The sequence below is a fragment of the Erythranthe guttata genome, chromosome 5 (assembly GCF_056151865.1).
Source record: "Erythranthe guttata isolate IM_541 chromosome 5, IM_541, whole genome shotgun sequence".
NCBI lineage: Eukaryota > Viridiplantae > Streptophyta > Magnoliopsida > Lamiales > Phrymaceae > Erythranthe > Erythranthe guttata.
Genome location: NC_142537.1, coordinates 619,076 through 636,135, shown reverse-complemented (window position 1 = coordinate 636,135; position 17,060 = coordinate 619,076). Strand labels below are relative to the sequence as shown.

General features: G+C 33.2%; 3 protein-coding genes across 3 annotated transcripts; 2 read left to right on the top strand and 1 right to left on the bottom strand.

The window, feature by feature from the left end:
* Nucleotides 1–1,813: 1,813 nt before the first annotated feature.
* Nucleotides 1,814–5,243, top strand: LOC105974701 (serine/threonine-protein kinase PBL34). The gene is made up of 6 exons (XM_012999836.2): nucleotides 1,814–2,554; nucleotides 3,118–3,452; nucleotides 3,527–3,662; nucleotides 3,742–3,878; nucleotides 3,982–4,105; nucleotides 4,456–5,243. Exons 1-6 carry the CDS (start codon nucleotides 2,353–2,355, stop codon nucleotides 4,983–4,985), a joined length of 1,464 nt encoding a protein of 487 aa, XP_012855290.2. The 5' UTR covers nucleotides 1,814–2,352; the 3' UTR covers nucleotides 4,986–5,243.
* A 116-nt stretch (nucleotides 5,244–5,359) lies between these two features.
* Nucleotides 5,360–9,824, bottom strand: LOC105974702 (mitochondrial outer membrane protein porin of 36 kDa). Its single transcript, XM_012999837.2, has 6 exons — nucleotides 9,512–9,824; nucleotides 9,340–9,407; nucleotides 8,467–8,577; nucleotides 6,436–6,522; nucleotides 6,105–6,313; nucleotides 5,360–5,942 (listed from the first exon to the last, which is right to left on the bottom strand). Exons 1-6 carry the CDS (start codon nucleotides 9,564–9,566, stop codon nucleotides 5,636–5,638), a joined length of 837 nt encoding a protein of 278 aa, XP_012855291.2. The 5' UTR covers nucleotides 9,567–9,824; the 3' UTR covers nucleotides 5,360–5,635.
* Nucleotides 9,825–11,673: 1,849 nt separating this feature from the next.
* Nucleotides 11,674–16,884, top strand: AMY3 (alpha-amylase-like 3). Its single transcript, XM_012999818.2, has 13 exons — nucleotides 11,674–12,310; nucleotides 12,780–12,910; nucleotides 13,080–13,134; nucleotides 13,245–13,367; nucleotides 13,461–13,554; nucleotides 13,681–14,024; nucleotides 14,098–14,735; nucleotides 14,824–15,013; nucleotides 15,291–15,397; nucleotides 15,528–15,777; nucleotides 15,882–16,004; nucleotides 16,148–16,315; nucleotides 16,399–16,884. The coding sequence occupies exons 1-13, from the start codon at nucleotides 12,032–12,034 to the stop codon at nucleotides 16,561–16,563; spliced, it is 2,667 nt and encodes an 888-aa protein (XP_012855272.2). The 5' UTR covers nucleotides 11,674–12,031; the 3' UTR covers nucleotides 16,564–16,884.
* The last annotated feature ends 176 nt before the right edge of the window (nucleotides 16,885–17,060 follow it).

The window sequence follows — 17,060 nt, the reverse complement described above, 5'->3', positions numbered from 1 at the left end:
TTTCACTATGTTTTCAACCAATGAGCTACGTTACACGTGCACTTTACCCATTCTTTTTATCTTCTTTTATATATTTTGCACAAAACAAAACATATTATTCAAAATTGTTAATAAGACAAAAATGACAATATTAATAATAATAATAATTGAGAAATCAAATTAATGAGGAGGATATATAATTTAAACATTATAAACTTAAAAGTTAAAAGGGTCTTTGTTTTTCTTTTCACATTTTTAGCTTAAATATTGATTTTTTTATTAATCGATTAAATATTAGATGATATAATTGTCTTAATTTATTTTTAAATAAAATAAATTACAAAATTCAACTCGTAACGCATCAGCCAGACAATCATTAACCATTTATTAATTACAAGATGCATGTATATGCAATCATATTCTACTAGTTTTTTATTGGCTTACAATAATTAATTAGCATTAATAATCTTAATATTATTATAAATATATAGATATCTTTATAGTTGATATCAAACAATTTAAAAAAATGTTGGAACGTATCAAACTATAATAATTGGTATATAAAAAAAGAATTTAATCGTATTAAAGAATATGTATTTATTTTCTACACACATAAAAATAAGAAAAAGAAAAAAGAAAACAAAGATGAAGATGCATGAACAAAGGCCAATAAAAATATCCAGACGCACTCACGCGCGTGTGGGGATCAATACACCAAAGATATGACACGTCATTTCACTGATTGGTCCCGCCTCTTATTCTCTCTCTTGCCCGAGCTGCCCACATTTTCCACTTTCCCACTCCTTGAAAATTGACGCTATCCTCCCTCAGAAGTATAACTCTTTCCACGTTGGTCCCTCTTCTTTTTCCGGATCTCGTTTTGGTCCCAATTGTTTTTTTTATAGAGGATATATTAGGTAGTCGTGCAAAAAAGCTTTAGAAAATATGCCATAAATTTTTATTTTCTTATAATTTGTAAATAAATAATTTTTACTTATTTCTCTTAAAACTATTATTTTGAAACTTGACAATCTAAAAATAAAAAAAAAACTTTTGAAGCAGTGTGTCATTGAATATTTGTGGCGAAATTATTTTTATCTAGTTTCATTTTTTATTTACATCTTATTTTAAATTAGTAAAATCTTAAACCACAAAATTCATCAACTCCTCATTGATACTTTCGTTTTCAAAATAACTGTCGTTTAACATTGCGGCACTGGTATTAAATTTTCTTAATAAATGCCAATTTTTTTAGGAGCATATTCCAACTAATTCTTTAATTATTTTTTTCCACTTGTGAGAAATTAATATTTGATATAATTTATGAGTAATAAAGATAAATATGAAAAAAAATAAAAAAAATCTAAAACTTGCTTCAAGTAAAAAAACATTTTTCCTTTTGTTTTGTGGGGGTCAGGGCCCCCTTTTCCCTTTTGCATGTGGGTTACAGCTGAAGGTTATTTTTGGGAAATCAAATCTTCCTGCCCGTGTTCTTCGGGCAGACCCTCATTTGCTTTATTAGTCTTAGATTCTATATATATAAAAAAAAAAGTAAGAACTGATAATTCATACATTTTAAAAATACTTTTTCTTCTACATATATATAAATTACACAGAGACACACAATATATATATATATATATATATATATATATATATATATATATATATATAAATTGTGGATGATTCAATAAATAATGTGCGAATTCTTTTTTTTCTTGAGCATTGAACTGGTCAGCATAATTTGTGTCTTCTGCTGATGTATACATAAGTTTTGAACTGGGATTTTCTTTTATCAGCATTATTAATTTATTTATTTATTTAATTTACATATATAATAAAATAATAATAATAATTATTATTTGGTTTCCCACCTTTGCTTGTTGCGCACAGTGGCAAGGGGCAAAGTTTTCTTCTTTGAAGGTCAAGCATGTGATCTGCTCCTCCTTCATAAATCATCTCTCACTGTAATTCTCAGCTCATCTTTTTCAACTAGGTTTTCATATTATCATATTTTTATTTCTGATTTTTAAGATTTAAAAAAAAAAATAATAAAAATTTGTTCTTGGAGTTGAAGAAATATTCTGCAATCATTTCTGCTATCTGGGTTGTGGTGATCTTTCAAGAATTCTACCCCCAATTTCTTCTTCTTTCTTGATTTTTCAAAAATAAAAATCGGTTCTTGAAGGGAAAGAAACGATTTTTATAGTTGTATTTGACTTATTTTCTGAAATGGGTTTGGGTTATTTCAGGTGATTCTGTTGGGATTTTAATTTGAGTGAAATTAGGACCCTAGTTTTTTTTTTTTTTTTTTTAAGGTACGAGGAAAATTAGGCTTTGGATGATTTGTTGTCTGAGAAATTACTAATAAATATGGGATTAGTTGTTGATGATGATGGATTAAAAGTAGAAGATTCTTTTGGTGTACAAAAAAACCCAAAGGGGATGATGAGCAAGAAAAAAGATGCTGTGGAGGAAGAAACAACAGGTTGTTGGATTAAATTAAGGTTTATTGGGAGCTGTATTTCATCAAGATCTAAAGTGGATAACTCTATTAGTGGCATCACTAATCATGGTAATTAATCTTTTCCCCGCTTTTGTTAATGGTATGGTGTGTTCGATCGAAGTTATTTGCTTTTGTATGCCGTTTTGTTTATCGAATCAATATGGAAATTTTAATAGGTAGAAATTAATTTCGTCGTAAAAAAAATATATATTTTGAGAGTTGGGATTCTATTAGCAGCAATGTAGGTGGAGGCATTGAGTTTCTTTTGGCTTTTAAAGTATTTGTTGAAGTGTAGCTAAGTTATATAATGTATAGACAAAAAAAATTAAATACATTTTTTGTGTCAATTTAGATTTATATCACTATCTTCTTCGTTCCGTTAGTAGAAAAAATTGCGTGTGACGACTTACGAACAAAGACTAAGAAATAAACGAGGCTTTATGGCTTATATTTTTTTATGTTGGTTTCTAATTTATTTGAAAAACAATGCATAAAACGAGCTCGTTGGTTCGAAAATGTACCCTAGTTTATTTGCTGCGTTATGTTAAGATATTTGTCTCGATTTTTCAGGTATACTATGATAATGTTTGAGCCCACTTTCTATTATTGCATTTTTATTTTTTATTTTACAGAAAGTAAACTTACGAACGATACGAGCAAAGATCAACCGATTGTACCCGTAATACCCTCCACCACCACAAGCAATGCAGAGAGCAATTCTTCGAGCTCGAAATTCGAAGAAGAACTCAAAGTATCTTCTCGTCTTAGGAAGTTTACGTTCAACGATCTTAAATTGGCAACAAGAAATTTCAGACCGGAATCTCTTTTAGGCGAAGGTGGATTCGGTTGTGTCTTTAAAGGATGGATCGAAGAAAACGGGACAGCACCCGTTAAACCTGGTACTGGTCTTACAGTTGCCGTCAAAACCCTCAATCACGATGGTCTTCAGGGTCACAAAGAATGGCTGGTTCGATTTTTTATTTTTTTTAGTATTTTGATTTTTTTTAATAATTCTTGAATTATTATATTTAAAATTGACAGGCTGAAGTGAATTTTTTGGGTGACCTGGTTCATCCTAATTTGGTTAAATTAGTCGGCTACTGTATTGAAGACGATCAGAGATTGCTCGTCTACGAATTCATGCCTAGAGGAAGCTTGGAGAACCATCTTTTCAGAAGTACGTAAATATGAAATATATTCGACTCTTTTTTTTATATATATAATTTTTTTTAATTATTATTATTAATAAATTGTAGGATCGTTGCCACTTCCGTGGTCGATAAGGATGAAAATAGCACTAGGTGCTGCAAAGGGGCTCGCTTTTCTACACGAGGAAGCGGAAAGACCGGTTATATATCGTGATTTTAAGACATCGAACATCTTGTTAGATGCGGTAAGTATACTCAAACACTTTGTCCCTACGTATGTATTTATTTATTTTATTGGATTATATGTAATGTTTTTTTTTTTTTCAAATTTGGCTGCCTAATTTCTAGGAATACAATGCCAAACTTTCCGATTTTGGACTTGCTAAAGACGCACCCGATGAAGGCAAAACTCATGTATCTACGCGCGTGATGGGGACTTACGGTTATGCGGCCCCAGAGTATGTTATGACAGGTAAAAAAAAAAATATTTCCAATTTTTAAAAAAATCCAATTTCACCTTCTTGATTTTAAAAATGTTCTCAAAATTATCTCTAACTAAAGATTAGTGACTCCAAATTTCACAAGAAAATATTTTGAATTTATTGCATTCAGCACCACTGTATTACAATTATTAGCAAAAATTCCCCATCATGCATTTTTTTAGCACACAACCCCCTAAGTGAAGCATTTTTGTGGGGTAATTTGCTAATATTTATAACATGGGAAGTTTTTTAACAGTTAGAGTAAACACGGGATGTGGAATGCAATTAACCCAAAATCTCTGATTCGATTTTTTTTTTTGGTGTATTTGTTTCTTCACAGGACATCTGACATCCAAAAGCGACGTATATAGCTTCGGAGTCGTACTCCTCGAAATGCTCACGGGCCGAAGATCGATGGACAAGAACCGGGCCCAGGGAGAGCACAACCTCGTAGAGTGGGCCCGGCCCCAGCTCGGGGAGAGGAGGCGTTTCTACCGTATCATAGACCCTCGCCTAGAGGGCCATTTCTCCATCAAAGGTGCCCAAAAGGCCGCCCAGCTGGCGGCCCGGTGCCTTAGTCGGGACCCAAAAGTTAGGCCTCTCATGAGCCAGGTCGTCGAAACTTTGAAGCCTCTACCGAACCTCAAGGACATGGCTAGCTCGTCTTACTATTTCCAAACCTTGCAAACGGACCGGGCCGGGTCCGGCCCGAATGGGAAAAACGGGATCCGAACAAACGGGTCGTTTTCGAGAAACCATCATCATCCGAGGAGCCTATCTATACCCAACGGAGGTGGGTCCCACGCCGCGTCACCGTATCATCATGAGGTGGCGGCTCGTGATTCGCCGAAAACGAAAGGTAAACCGTAGAGGATTCGGGTGGGTCCCGTGTTGTTCTCTTTCTTACCGCTGTTTTTGTTGTAAGATAAACATGACACGATTTTTACGATTTTAGAAGCGTGGTTTTAAAGTTTTTAGTCTTTTGATGAAAATAGGGTGTTTTCGAGTTTTTAGATGACATGTGTGAAATGTGTGTAATAGATTTGTCGGCATATACCTTCCGAATCAGGAGAAAGGTTAGTATAATCGAGAATAATACAACGGTCAAATCTTGATTGACACGAACAACTTTCGATTTATTCCATGTTATATATATATATATATATATATATATATATATATATATATATATATATATATATATATATATATATATATTCACACGGAAATTACACACACCCATCGTAAATAAACGATAAATCTTTATTGAATTCTTAGCTGAACCAAACAATACCGATGTGGTTCAAGTGTTGATCTCACAAATCATTTTCAAAAAGGAGTTTTCGACTCTCGTTACATGCTGAATTAGCAATTCACAGCATTATTTTTCGTTAAAAAAAAACAAAGGCCTCGTCGCATTAAGGGCTCAAAATTTGGTAAAAACGAAACCAATCGCATTGATACGAATCTACGTTTATTGCTGACAACATTTTTTTACCAAGAAAAAATTTCGGGTTTTTTCACGGCTTGAGAGCAACAGCAAGTCCGATTTTAGCGGTCTTGTCTATAGCTCTGGTGTCAACTTCACCTGAAATAGTGACGAGAGATTTTGGACGCCATTGATGCTGTATTAGAGCGCTCGCCTTTCCGTAGTTGTTTAGACGAGCTTTGACGGATGTCAGATGATCGAGCGAGTGCTGTGTTCCAATTGTGAGTGTGTTTTCGTTGCTCGTAAAACTGTGGGTCAACTCTGCTCCTACTGCAGTATTGGTCAACGGGCTGACTGTGTGGAAGTATGATGCTGTCAAGCTTTGACCTTTATCGTTCCTGTAAAAAAAACAAATAAATAAATAAAAGGGCAATCATCAAGAATATGAAAATTCACGCTATTTCTCCCTTTCAGCTAGCAATTAAGCCTCGTTTTCTTATCAAAAAAAAAAAAGCCTCGTTTTCTAGGATTTTCGAAGTTATAAAATGGAAGTTACTTACAGAATGAAGGAAGCAATTAGGTCGGTAGTGGTAAAACTAACTCCGGCATTGTATTTAGTAAAATTTCCAGTAGCAGTGTCGAACGAAACATCGGTCCCAAACGCAACCTTGTGACTCCCAGCTACACCGGAGAAGTTGACTATTGGTTTTGCAGTCAACCCAAGGCTAGTACTAATTGCAGCGTATTCGTGAAAATATTGAAGTTCCACCTGTAAGCAAAACTAAATACCGTAAAGTACACCGACTACAGTAATACAATAATTCATTCGGCATAATGCAAAATAATCATAGAAAAAGGCTATAAATTCACGAAATATTAAAAACGAATAACCTTGCCAGATTTCTGGTCGGGAGCAGCAAAGCTAATGATAGCCTTCACTCCGGGAGCAGGCTCGTCCACAGTGATGGTTGTGCAAACCTATATTACCATACAACTGATTGTTAAATGGCCATGTAATTAACCGATCTACATAAATTTGTAAAAAATCAAGAAAAATAAAATAAAATAATTAATAGCGAAGATTGGACTAATTACAAAAGAACTAGCTAACTTTCGTACATTAACAAAAATTAAGAGAAGCATAAAATAATTACTGAAAAAAAAATTAAAATTAAAGTATACATATTACGATTTTTTTTTTTGTGATGTTAAAAAATTAGGGAAACAATTCCTAGATGAACTATTTTTTGACTAATTATGGATAAAACATCTTCTACTATACATTTGAGTGTTAAAAAAATCTTAAAAATATTTCTACATTTCAGCCAAATTTTACAAAAAAGTGTGTGCTATATAGTATACGATTTTTTGTGATTTTTGCTCGAATGTTAAAAAATTAGTGAAACAATTTTAGATGAACAATTTCTTGATTACTTATGGATAAACAATCTTTTATACTATGTATTTGAGTGTTAATAACAGTTAAAAAAAATATTTTCAAATTTCAAAGAATTTAAGCAAAAAGCGTGAGCTATATAGTACACGATTTTTTGTGATTTTTGCTCGAATGTTAGAAAATTAGTGAAACAATTTTTAGATGAACAATTTATTGATTACTTATGGATAAACGTCTTTTATACTATGTATTTGAGTGTTAATAACAACTAAAAAAATATTTTCAAATTTCAACGATTTTAAGCAAAAAACGTGTGCATAGTATACGATTTTTTGTGATTTTTGCTCGAATGTTAGAAAATTAGTGAAACAATTTTTAGATGAACAATTTATTGATTACTTATGGATAAACGTCTTTTATACTATGTATTTGAGTGTTAATAACAACTAAAAAAATATTTTCAAATTTCAACGATTTTAAGCAAAAAACGTGTGCAAGTATACGATTTTTTGTGATTTTTGCTCGAATGTTAGAAAATTAGTGAAACAATTTTTAGATGAACAATTTATTGATTACTTATGGATAAACGTCTTTTATACTATGTATTTGAGTGTTAATAACAACTAAAAAAATATTTTCAAATTTCAACGATTTTAAGCAAAAAACGTGTGCATAGTATACGATTTTTTGTGATTTTTGCTCGAATGCTAGAAAATTAGTGAAACAATTTTTAGATGAACAATTTCTAGATTACTTATGGATAAACATCTTTTATACTATGTATTTGAGTGTTAATAACAACTAAAAAAATATTTTCAAATTTCAACGATTTTAAGCAAAAAACGTGTGCGTATACGATTTTTTGTGATTTTTGCTCGAATGCTAGAAAATTAGTGAAACAATTTTTAGATGAACAATTTCTTGATTACTTATGGATAAACGTCTTATACTATGTATTTAAGTGTTAATAACGGCTAAAATAATATTTTCAAATTTCAACGATTTTAAGCAAAAAACGTGTGCTATATAGTATACGATTTTTTGTGATTTTTGCTTTAATGTTAGAAAACTAGTGAAACAACTTTTAGATGAACAATTTCTTGATTACTTATGGATAAACGTCTTTTATACTATGTATTTGAGTGTTAATAACGGCTAAAAGAAATTCAAATTTCAACGATTTTAAGCAAAAAAGTGTGCTACAATTTTTTGTGGTTTTTGCTCGAATGTTAGAAAATTAGTGAAACAATTTTTAGATGAACAATTTCTTGATTACTTATGGATAAACAGCTTTTATACTATGTATTTGAGTGTTAATAACGGCTAAAAAAATATTTTCAAATTTCAACGATTTTTAGCAAAAAAGTGTGCTATAGTATACAATTTTTCGTCATTTTGCTCGAGTTGTTAAAAATATAGCGAAACAACTTTTTAATGAATGAGTTATTAATTACTTATGGAAAAACTACAAAATGGTTCAAAATAAAAGTAAGAAGCACGATTGAGGAAAAAAAAAAAGGACTCACATTGGAGTTAGTATCCACTTTCAAATCAGTTGTGATGTTTTTGTTCTTGAGCTGTGTATTGACATCGCCTAAAATTAATTCGCCTTTCTTAGTCCCCGTGGATGTAATAGCCTGTATATTCAAAACCGATAGACTAATCAGATATCTTCATATTACAATTTACACGAATAGATTATGTTATGACCGCAACAACGATCTAAACGACAATGAATCTGTTCATTAAAGTCTGTAATAAAATCCAGTATCTTAAAAGAACAGCACACTTTCATACCGTTCTAAATAGTCGAAAACCGAGAACAAGAAGATTAGGTATTTAACAAAAATACGAGTGACGAACTAACTACACTGAAAATCGATCATTTCTGCAACTGCATACATAAACATTGCCTCATCCGAGACCACATTTTCCTTTTACATTTCTTTACGAAAGCTGGACGTTTTTTTTTGTCTGAATCGAAAGATCACATGAATAAAATTTCAATATATCTTGGATAAACACACATATCTGATCTCTTTCCACTAAAATACTGAATTAAACTAAAAAAAAAACCTTCTAAATTAGTGTAACGACAGATTAACAAAGTGAGAAAGCGAAAATTGAAAGTCACAAATGGGTTATTTTGTCAAACAACGACTTAATCAAGGCTATTTATCAATTATAACTAAATGGAGGGACTATCTACTAATGATTCGTCACAAGCACAACTCACTCAGTAACATTTGTTTCATCAATCAAATTAAATCGAGACCCTGAAAATTTATCTTGCATAAAATAAAACAATGGCCGATCCAACATTCTAATGATTACCACGAAAACAATTTCTAAAAAATAAAATAAAATAAAATAAAATAACAGAGTAATTTAATACTAACCAATCCATTTGAACTGTAAGTAGTGAGAGTGAATTTGTGGTCGCCCTGATAATCCTTGTAGAGAAGATCTGGAAACGCGGAAACGGATCAATGTTATTCCGATCAAATCACACGAATCAACACAATTTTTTTAATTTAAAAAAAAAATAATGAAGAAATTAAGAAAACTTGCCTCTGGCTCGCTTGCCAATGTCAGGGTATAAGCCTGGACCTTTCACGAAAACCATTTCTTCCTTGGAGAAGAAACTAGAGAGAGAAAGTGAAAATTTTCTAGAGAGAGAGAGAGAAGAAGGAGATGGTGGTGTTGGCTTTTGTCAGCTAGGGCCTTTTACTCTTCTGATCCTAATTTATTGCGTTGAACTTTCTCTATAATTGTTTCTTATAAGTATTATATAAAACAGCTGAAATTATTTTTCTAATTTTGTTTTTAAACAATTTGAACTTTCTAAGGCTGTCTGTAAATTTTTATTTTCGGGTCGAAAATCGAACCGATCGAGTTGAAAAAACTAACTATAATTACACTACGAAAAAAAACTTTAAAAAGTAAAAAAATTGGATTTGGAAATTGTAAAAAAAAAAAAAAACAATAATAATAATAATAATAATAATAATAATAATAATAATAATATGTCTAATTGGGTCAGCTCAATAATCCTACAATTTATCTACTTATTGGGCCATGAACCCGATTTAGAAGACCATTACTACGAAAGCCTAATTACCTTCAAATAAGGTTTGAGCCCAACAAATTAACCTCAGCCCAATCGACAAGGTATAAATAACGATTTAATTTGTTTATTAAAGGGACTTCCTATTATCTGAGCAAGCTACAATTTGTATTCTCTCAATTACTTCTACTATCCGCACGTCTGACTTGAGCGTCGGAGGGGTTTCTGCCGGATCAAGTCTGGTCTAGTTCACGTGTTATCTGTTCGCAGGTATCTCATGACCATCTAGCTCGTGAGCCAGTGATCCACTTTTCTCTCCCAACTCATCATACTTCAATTACTTAATGATCTAATTTCTAGCATCATCAAATAATAATAATAATAATAATAATAATAATAATTATTATTATTATTATTATTATTATTATTATTATTATTATTATTATTATTATTATTATTATTATTATTATTATTATTATTATTATTATTATTATTATAATTATAATTTAGATAATTGGGCTTGTCATAGGATGGGTCATATTCTCACAACACAGTCAGTCACAAATACAATAAAATGGCCCAAGTTTTTGTTTTTCTTTTATAATAGCTTGGCCCATATTGTTGTTACTATATAAAGACTGATAATTTAATAAAAAGCAAATGCTTAAAATAGAAGAAAAGTAAAAACTCGGATAAGACCATTTAGAAAATGCCACGTTATGCTGCTACAATGGAACCTAGGCAGCTATACCTAACCTAACCTAGTAGTCGCCTCGTGGGACAAGTGTTCCTATCAAAAAATTGGACCATTTTTTTGTTTTTTGTTTTTCATTTTCGAAGTCTCACTTTCACCAATAAATATTTTAATTAGTATCTTCATTTTTTTTCTTAATTTGTAGCCATTAATGAAAGATAATCGGAATAGTTGATCCAACGGATTAGTTCGTGTTGGAGATGAATCGAGAGGAAAGCTTGCATAACGCCATGCACGAGAGAATCTCGTTAAGCTGGCCGGCAAATTTGTTAAGGCGCTATAATATATTAGGTAACGACAGTGGATTATTGACTCATTCGTACGTGCAAGTTGGCTGATGGAAGAGAGTATAAAAGACATCTTTTTATAAAAACAAAGAGATACGTACACTAGTCTGTAACCGAAAACTTAGAGAGAGTAACGAGAAAAAGAGAAGTTCTAACTGCCATTATTAAAGGTTTGAAGCTTTTTATGTAGATTTTTAATGTGAGTGTGTTAACTTGTAATCTGATCAATAATGTAGGGTTGCTTCTCAATCCGAATCAAGTTAATTCTCCAAGTGTCTTCGTTTAAATTAATCGTATTGACAAAGAAATCAAATTAATTTATAGTATGAGGTCGGTGACAGTTTCACCATTATTTGCGCTGTCCAAATTTCAATTATTAGGATAATTTTAAAGTGTTTAGACAAAAACAAGCTAAAAATGAAGTTTATTTAATACTTAATTTGTTCCAACCATAAGTATTAAATAAGAATGATTAAAATAAATATATATATTTAATTACCATATATCATTTCTTACATGAATATTACTACGGTTAAATTTGTAATTCGTACATGCAAGAGATAAAAAGAAAAAAAAAAAAGCCTGAATTGATGACTACACAATAGTAGATCTTGAAAAGATGAGCAAGAGAAAGGGGAAAAAGTTTTTTCAGAATGACAGTGACATGTACGGATTGTGAAAGCTGGATCCCTTTTGACGAACGTAGAAGTTAAAATAATATTAAATCACTTTGCCGCGAAATGAATTTATCGCCTTTTTACTTTGCTTGATATTTTCGGGAATCACCCTCCAGATATTTCTCCTGTTTATTCTCTCCTTAATTATTGATCACAAAAAATTCCTTCATTTTTTATTTATTTATTTATTTATGTATTATATATATATAGGGGAAGAAGAAATTGGGGAATTTTATGATAATTATATACCTACCACCACCACCACCACCGGCCACCGGAAAGCCTCTGACAAGGTGTTGAAGAAAAATGTCTGCAGTTGCTACGGAGCTACTCTTCCACCACCGCGTCCACCGGATTTCTCCCAAATTAATCCCCAAATTCCACTTGATTTCGAGAAAGTCTCCGACGTTTAACCTTATCTGCGATACCACCACCACCGACCGCCGCTTCGTCGGCGCTGGCCTCTGCTCCCGCTACTATAAGCCTGTCAAGGCTGTCAGCTCCGCCGGCGCTGCCGTGCTTGAAACATCGGAGTCTTCGACCATCACATTCAGCGAAACTTTCCAATTGGAACGAGTGGAGAAGGTGCATTTTTATCTTTTTTTGTTGATACACGCATGGTGTATTTGTAAGTTTGTGGATTTATCTGCTGATTGTATCTGCATTTTGTGCATTCTGTAATGTGTTTGGTAAAACTTATATGCCTAAGCGTGTTCCTTGATGAGATCAATTGGGAAGTAAATGTGAAATGGTGAAATTGAGTATTTGTAAAAGAAAAAAATAATTTTTAATTTTTAATTTTTTATGTTACTCGCGGTCTTCTGAAGCATGTCGAAACTAAAATACCGTCGCAATGTGAGTAAAAAAACCCCAATGGCTCAACCTGTTGAGTACTGCTGAGTTAAATCACTTTCGTAATTTCAAGTACTTAACTTGATTACTGTGATGATTATTTCTTATTCCTGCTATTCGTTGATTTAGGCATCTAACAAAGTATATGTATGCTTCGAGTGAATATTACTAGTATGAATTCCGTTGGTTTTTGGAATGACAGGTGGAAGGAAAAATAACAATCAAATTGGACAAGGGGGAAACTGAAGAGTGTTGGCAGCTAATTGTGGGATGTAGTATACCTGGAAAGTGGATTCTTCACTGGGGAGTTAATTACGTTACCGATGTCGGCAGGTAACTTTTTTTATCTTTGTGGCATTAATTCACAATTTCAAGATTTTGTATCCAGAGATGAATTTTCTTAGACGCCATTGTTTGTTGATTGCGTTGTTATTTACAATAATTTCCCTGAGATAGTTCACGAAGCCTTCGTAAATAATTTTTTGTAATCTAATTATTGTAGTGAATGGGATCAACCTCCTCTGGATATGAGGCCTCCAGGTTCTATTCCCGTTAAGGTAAATAATCGAAAATATTGATTCTCATGATTGATGCGTGTGAATTTGTTATTGTCGTTTTTCTATCCATCCAATATTCTTACATATGGTTGGTATTGATTACCTTACAGGATTATGCAATTGAGACTCCCTTAGAAAGCAAATCTGAATTGCCAGAAGGGGAAGCATTTTCTGAAGTTGCGATCGTATTCGATACAAAGAGTTCAATTGCATCTATAAATTTTGTATTAAAGGTATTTTCTGTTGTGTGGCTATTGATGATTAAGTTTCTTCGTTCATTTTAGTTCATCCTTGTTTCTTACATGCTTTCTTTCTTAACTGTTTAGGACGAGGAAACCGGGCGTTGGTATCAGCACAGAGGAAGAGATTTCAAAGTGCCTCTTATTGAACACCCCCAAATCGATGTCAAAGCCGGAGAAGGTAAAAACGGCTTGATTATTATGTAAATGTTAAAAGAGTTCTCTCTTTTTTAGATACCACGCCTAATATATTTCGAATCTTGATTTTTTTTTGCTCGACAGTTGAGTAACTTGTCTCTTATGGCAGGTGATGTGGCACAGCTAACCACCGTACTTGTTAAGCCCGAAGCAGCTGAATCTAAAGGGGATGATATTGGGGGGGTTCGTTTGCAAAGGGGACCTCTTCAAAGTTTTTATGAAGAATTCTCGGTTGTTAAAGAAACTGTTAACTCTAACTCAATATCTGTGTCTGTTAAGCACACTGAGGAGAAAGACAAATGTGTTTTGTATATAGAAACTGATTTACCAGGAGATGTAGTTGTTCACTGGGGTGTTTGCAGAGATGAAAGTAAAAAATGGGAAATCCCGGTCGAACCTTATCCACCTGGAACAATCGTGTTCAAGAACAAGGCATTGAGGACTCTGCTACAGGTATGCATATTAAAAGTTCTTTTTTTTTTTTTTTTTTTTTTTTTTTTTGTAAATCTCGATGATTTATTTGCAGCGAAAAAATGACGGAGATGGATCTGGTGGGTCATTTACGTTGGGTGAAGGGCTTTTGGGATTTGTTTTTGTGCTGAAGCTGAACGAGAATGCATGGTTAAACTGCAAAGGAAGCGATTTTTACATACCCTTACCAAGAACAGTGGTCCCAGACAAGCTTTCTGTCTCCCCATTGATTTCCGAAAATGCTCCCGAATCAAATCAAACATCTTCCACATACACAGACGGAATCATAAGCGAGATAAGGAGTTTAGTGACTGATATTTCCTCCGAAAAGACTCGACAGACAAAAAACAAAAAAGTACGTGAGAGCATTCTCCAAGAAATCGAGAAGCTCGCAGCAGAAGCATACAGTATTTTTAGAAGTTCTATACCAACAGTTCCGAAAATTGATCTAGCGGAAGATGAGGTTTTGGAACCCCCTGTAAAAGTATGTTCAGGAACTGGTTCAGGAAATGAAATCGTATGTCAGGGGTTTAATTGGGAGTCTCATAAATCGGGAAATTGGTATATAGAGCTCCAAGAGAAAGCATCAAAATTATCTGAACTCGGTTTCACTGTGATCTGGTTACCTCCACCAACTGACTCCGTGTCGCCCGAAGGTTACATGCCGAGCGATTTGTATAACTTAAACTCAAGGTATTCTATCTATAAGTTATCTTAATTCTGTGTAATGGGTAATTCATCGATAAAGCTTGAGTTGTTTCTGTTCATGAATGCTGGTTAGGTATGGAAGCATTGATCAGTTAAAGGTGCTTGTGAAGAAACTGCATGAAGTAGGTATAATGGTTCTTGGAGATGCTGTCTTAAATCACCGATGCGCGCAGTTTCAGAATCAAAATGGTGTGTGGAACATCTTCGGTGGTCGTTTGAACTGGGATGACCGTGCAATTGTTGCAGACGATCCGCATTTCCAGGTTCGGAAAATCCTTCACTTGAAAGTCATCTTAGATAAAAAATTTCAAAATATTGTATTAAATATCATCAAAAGGCGACACTTTTTAAATTCAATTTCTGACCATATATAGATAGGGAATCTCCTTGAACTCTTCGAAAGTTGTTTGAAGTGTGATCTCTTCAGTTGCAGATGCCAAATTTTGTTAATTTTTTTTTTTAATTTTTTTTTTTAAATGAAGTCTATCGACTTAATTATGCTGCAACCATTGGAAGCTATTTCTGATAGTTTACTTACAGGGAAGGGGAAATAAGAGCAGCGGAGATAACTTCCATGCAGCTCCAAATATTGATCACTCTCAAGAATTCGTGAGAAAGGATATCAGAGAATGGATGAACTGGCTGAGGTTAGTCGAGTAGTGTTGAAATTCGCATTTTATTAATAGCGAAAGCTGCATCTTGGTATTTCACAGCCAATTATTTTTTTCACTTTATTTAATTTGCATATAATTATTATATTATGTGCTTTACTACTAGGGAAGAGATTGGTTATGATGGATGGAGGCTCGATTTTGTACGAGGGTTTTGGGGTGGATACGTAAAAGACTACATGGAATCAACCGAGCCTTACTTTGCTGTGGGCGAGTATTGGGATTCTCTAAGCTACACATACGGTGAAATGGATCACAACCAAGATGCACACAGGCAGAGAATTGTCGATTGGATTAATGCTACCAATGGAACTGCAGGTGCATTTGATGTCACCACCAAAGGAATTCTTCACTCTGTAAGCATCATTCCTTTCTCTCGTTTTCAAGGCCGATTTTTTTTCTTTTTTGAACAAAAATAAAATAAAATAAAAAATAAATAATGTTCTTGCCTAATGTATAGACACTCGAAAGATGCGAATATTGGCGATTATCGGATGGGGAAGGAAAACCTCCGGGTGTAATGGGATGGTGGCCTTCGAGAGCTGTTACTTTTATCGAGAATCACGATACTGGTTCGACTCAGGTACGGACCTCGTCTGTTTTGAAATAATTGAATTTTCTCTGAGCTGGTTTACACTACGAAACTGATTCGAGTACATATACGGTATACCATTCTTGTATTTTTTTATTTTAATTTATTTTTTCCATTTTCCTTCTGATTTGAAGGGTCATTGGAGATTCCCATCTGGAAAAGAAATGCAAGGCTATGCCTATATTCTAACTCACCCTGGAACACCATCAGTTTTTTACGATCACATCTTTTCCGATTATCAAAACGAAATATCAGCACTCATCTCTGTCAGAAAACGGAACACAATCAACTGCCGCAGCAGAGTAAGATTTGATTTTTTTTTGTTTTGTTTTTTTTGCATAATAGTTATAGAAATCAGTTATATATATTTTATTTTTTGATATAGGTTACGATAATCAAGGCGGAGAGAGATGTGTATGCAGCAATTGTTGACGAAAAATTGATTATGAAAATTGGACCCGGTCACTATGAGCCCACAACGGGTGCGGAAAATTGGTCTGTAGCGGTTGAAGGCAGAGATTATAAGGTCTGGGAGTTAACACAAAAATAGACATTTTATCGAAGAATTACTCCATCGAGAGACGAAAAAATCATTTCTCGCAAATTTATTGGATGTCCGATCCTCGATTTTGTTGCTTCGTTATCTATCCTCAGGCTCCTACATATTTATCCCAATCTACGAGAGTTGTAATCACTGGATGGGATTAGCCTGTAAGCAACTTGTATGTATCATTTTGTAAGTGAGAGTTGTAATAAGTGCTGTATAAGCTGCTAAATGTACCTTCAAGAACCAGACTCCTGTATATTTTTTCAGATGTTTAAGTAATATTTTATGAGAAATGTCATGAAAATAAACTAGCTTTGATGCTAATTGTTGATCAATGTCGATTTAGTACGTAATACCAGGACACGAATTTCGTATTATGTTTAAGGATTAAGATGCAGTTACATAATTTCAAACAAAATAACACATTGAATCATCGTACTATATAAAATATATATACATTGAATAACATTTCACCGTAGATTCTCTAAAAAAACGAGATT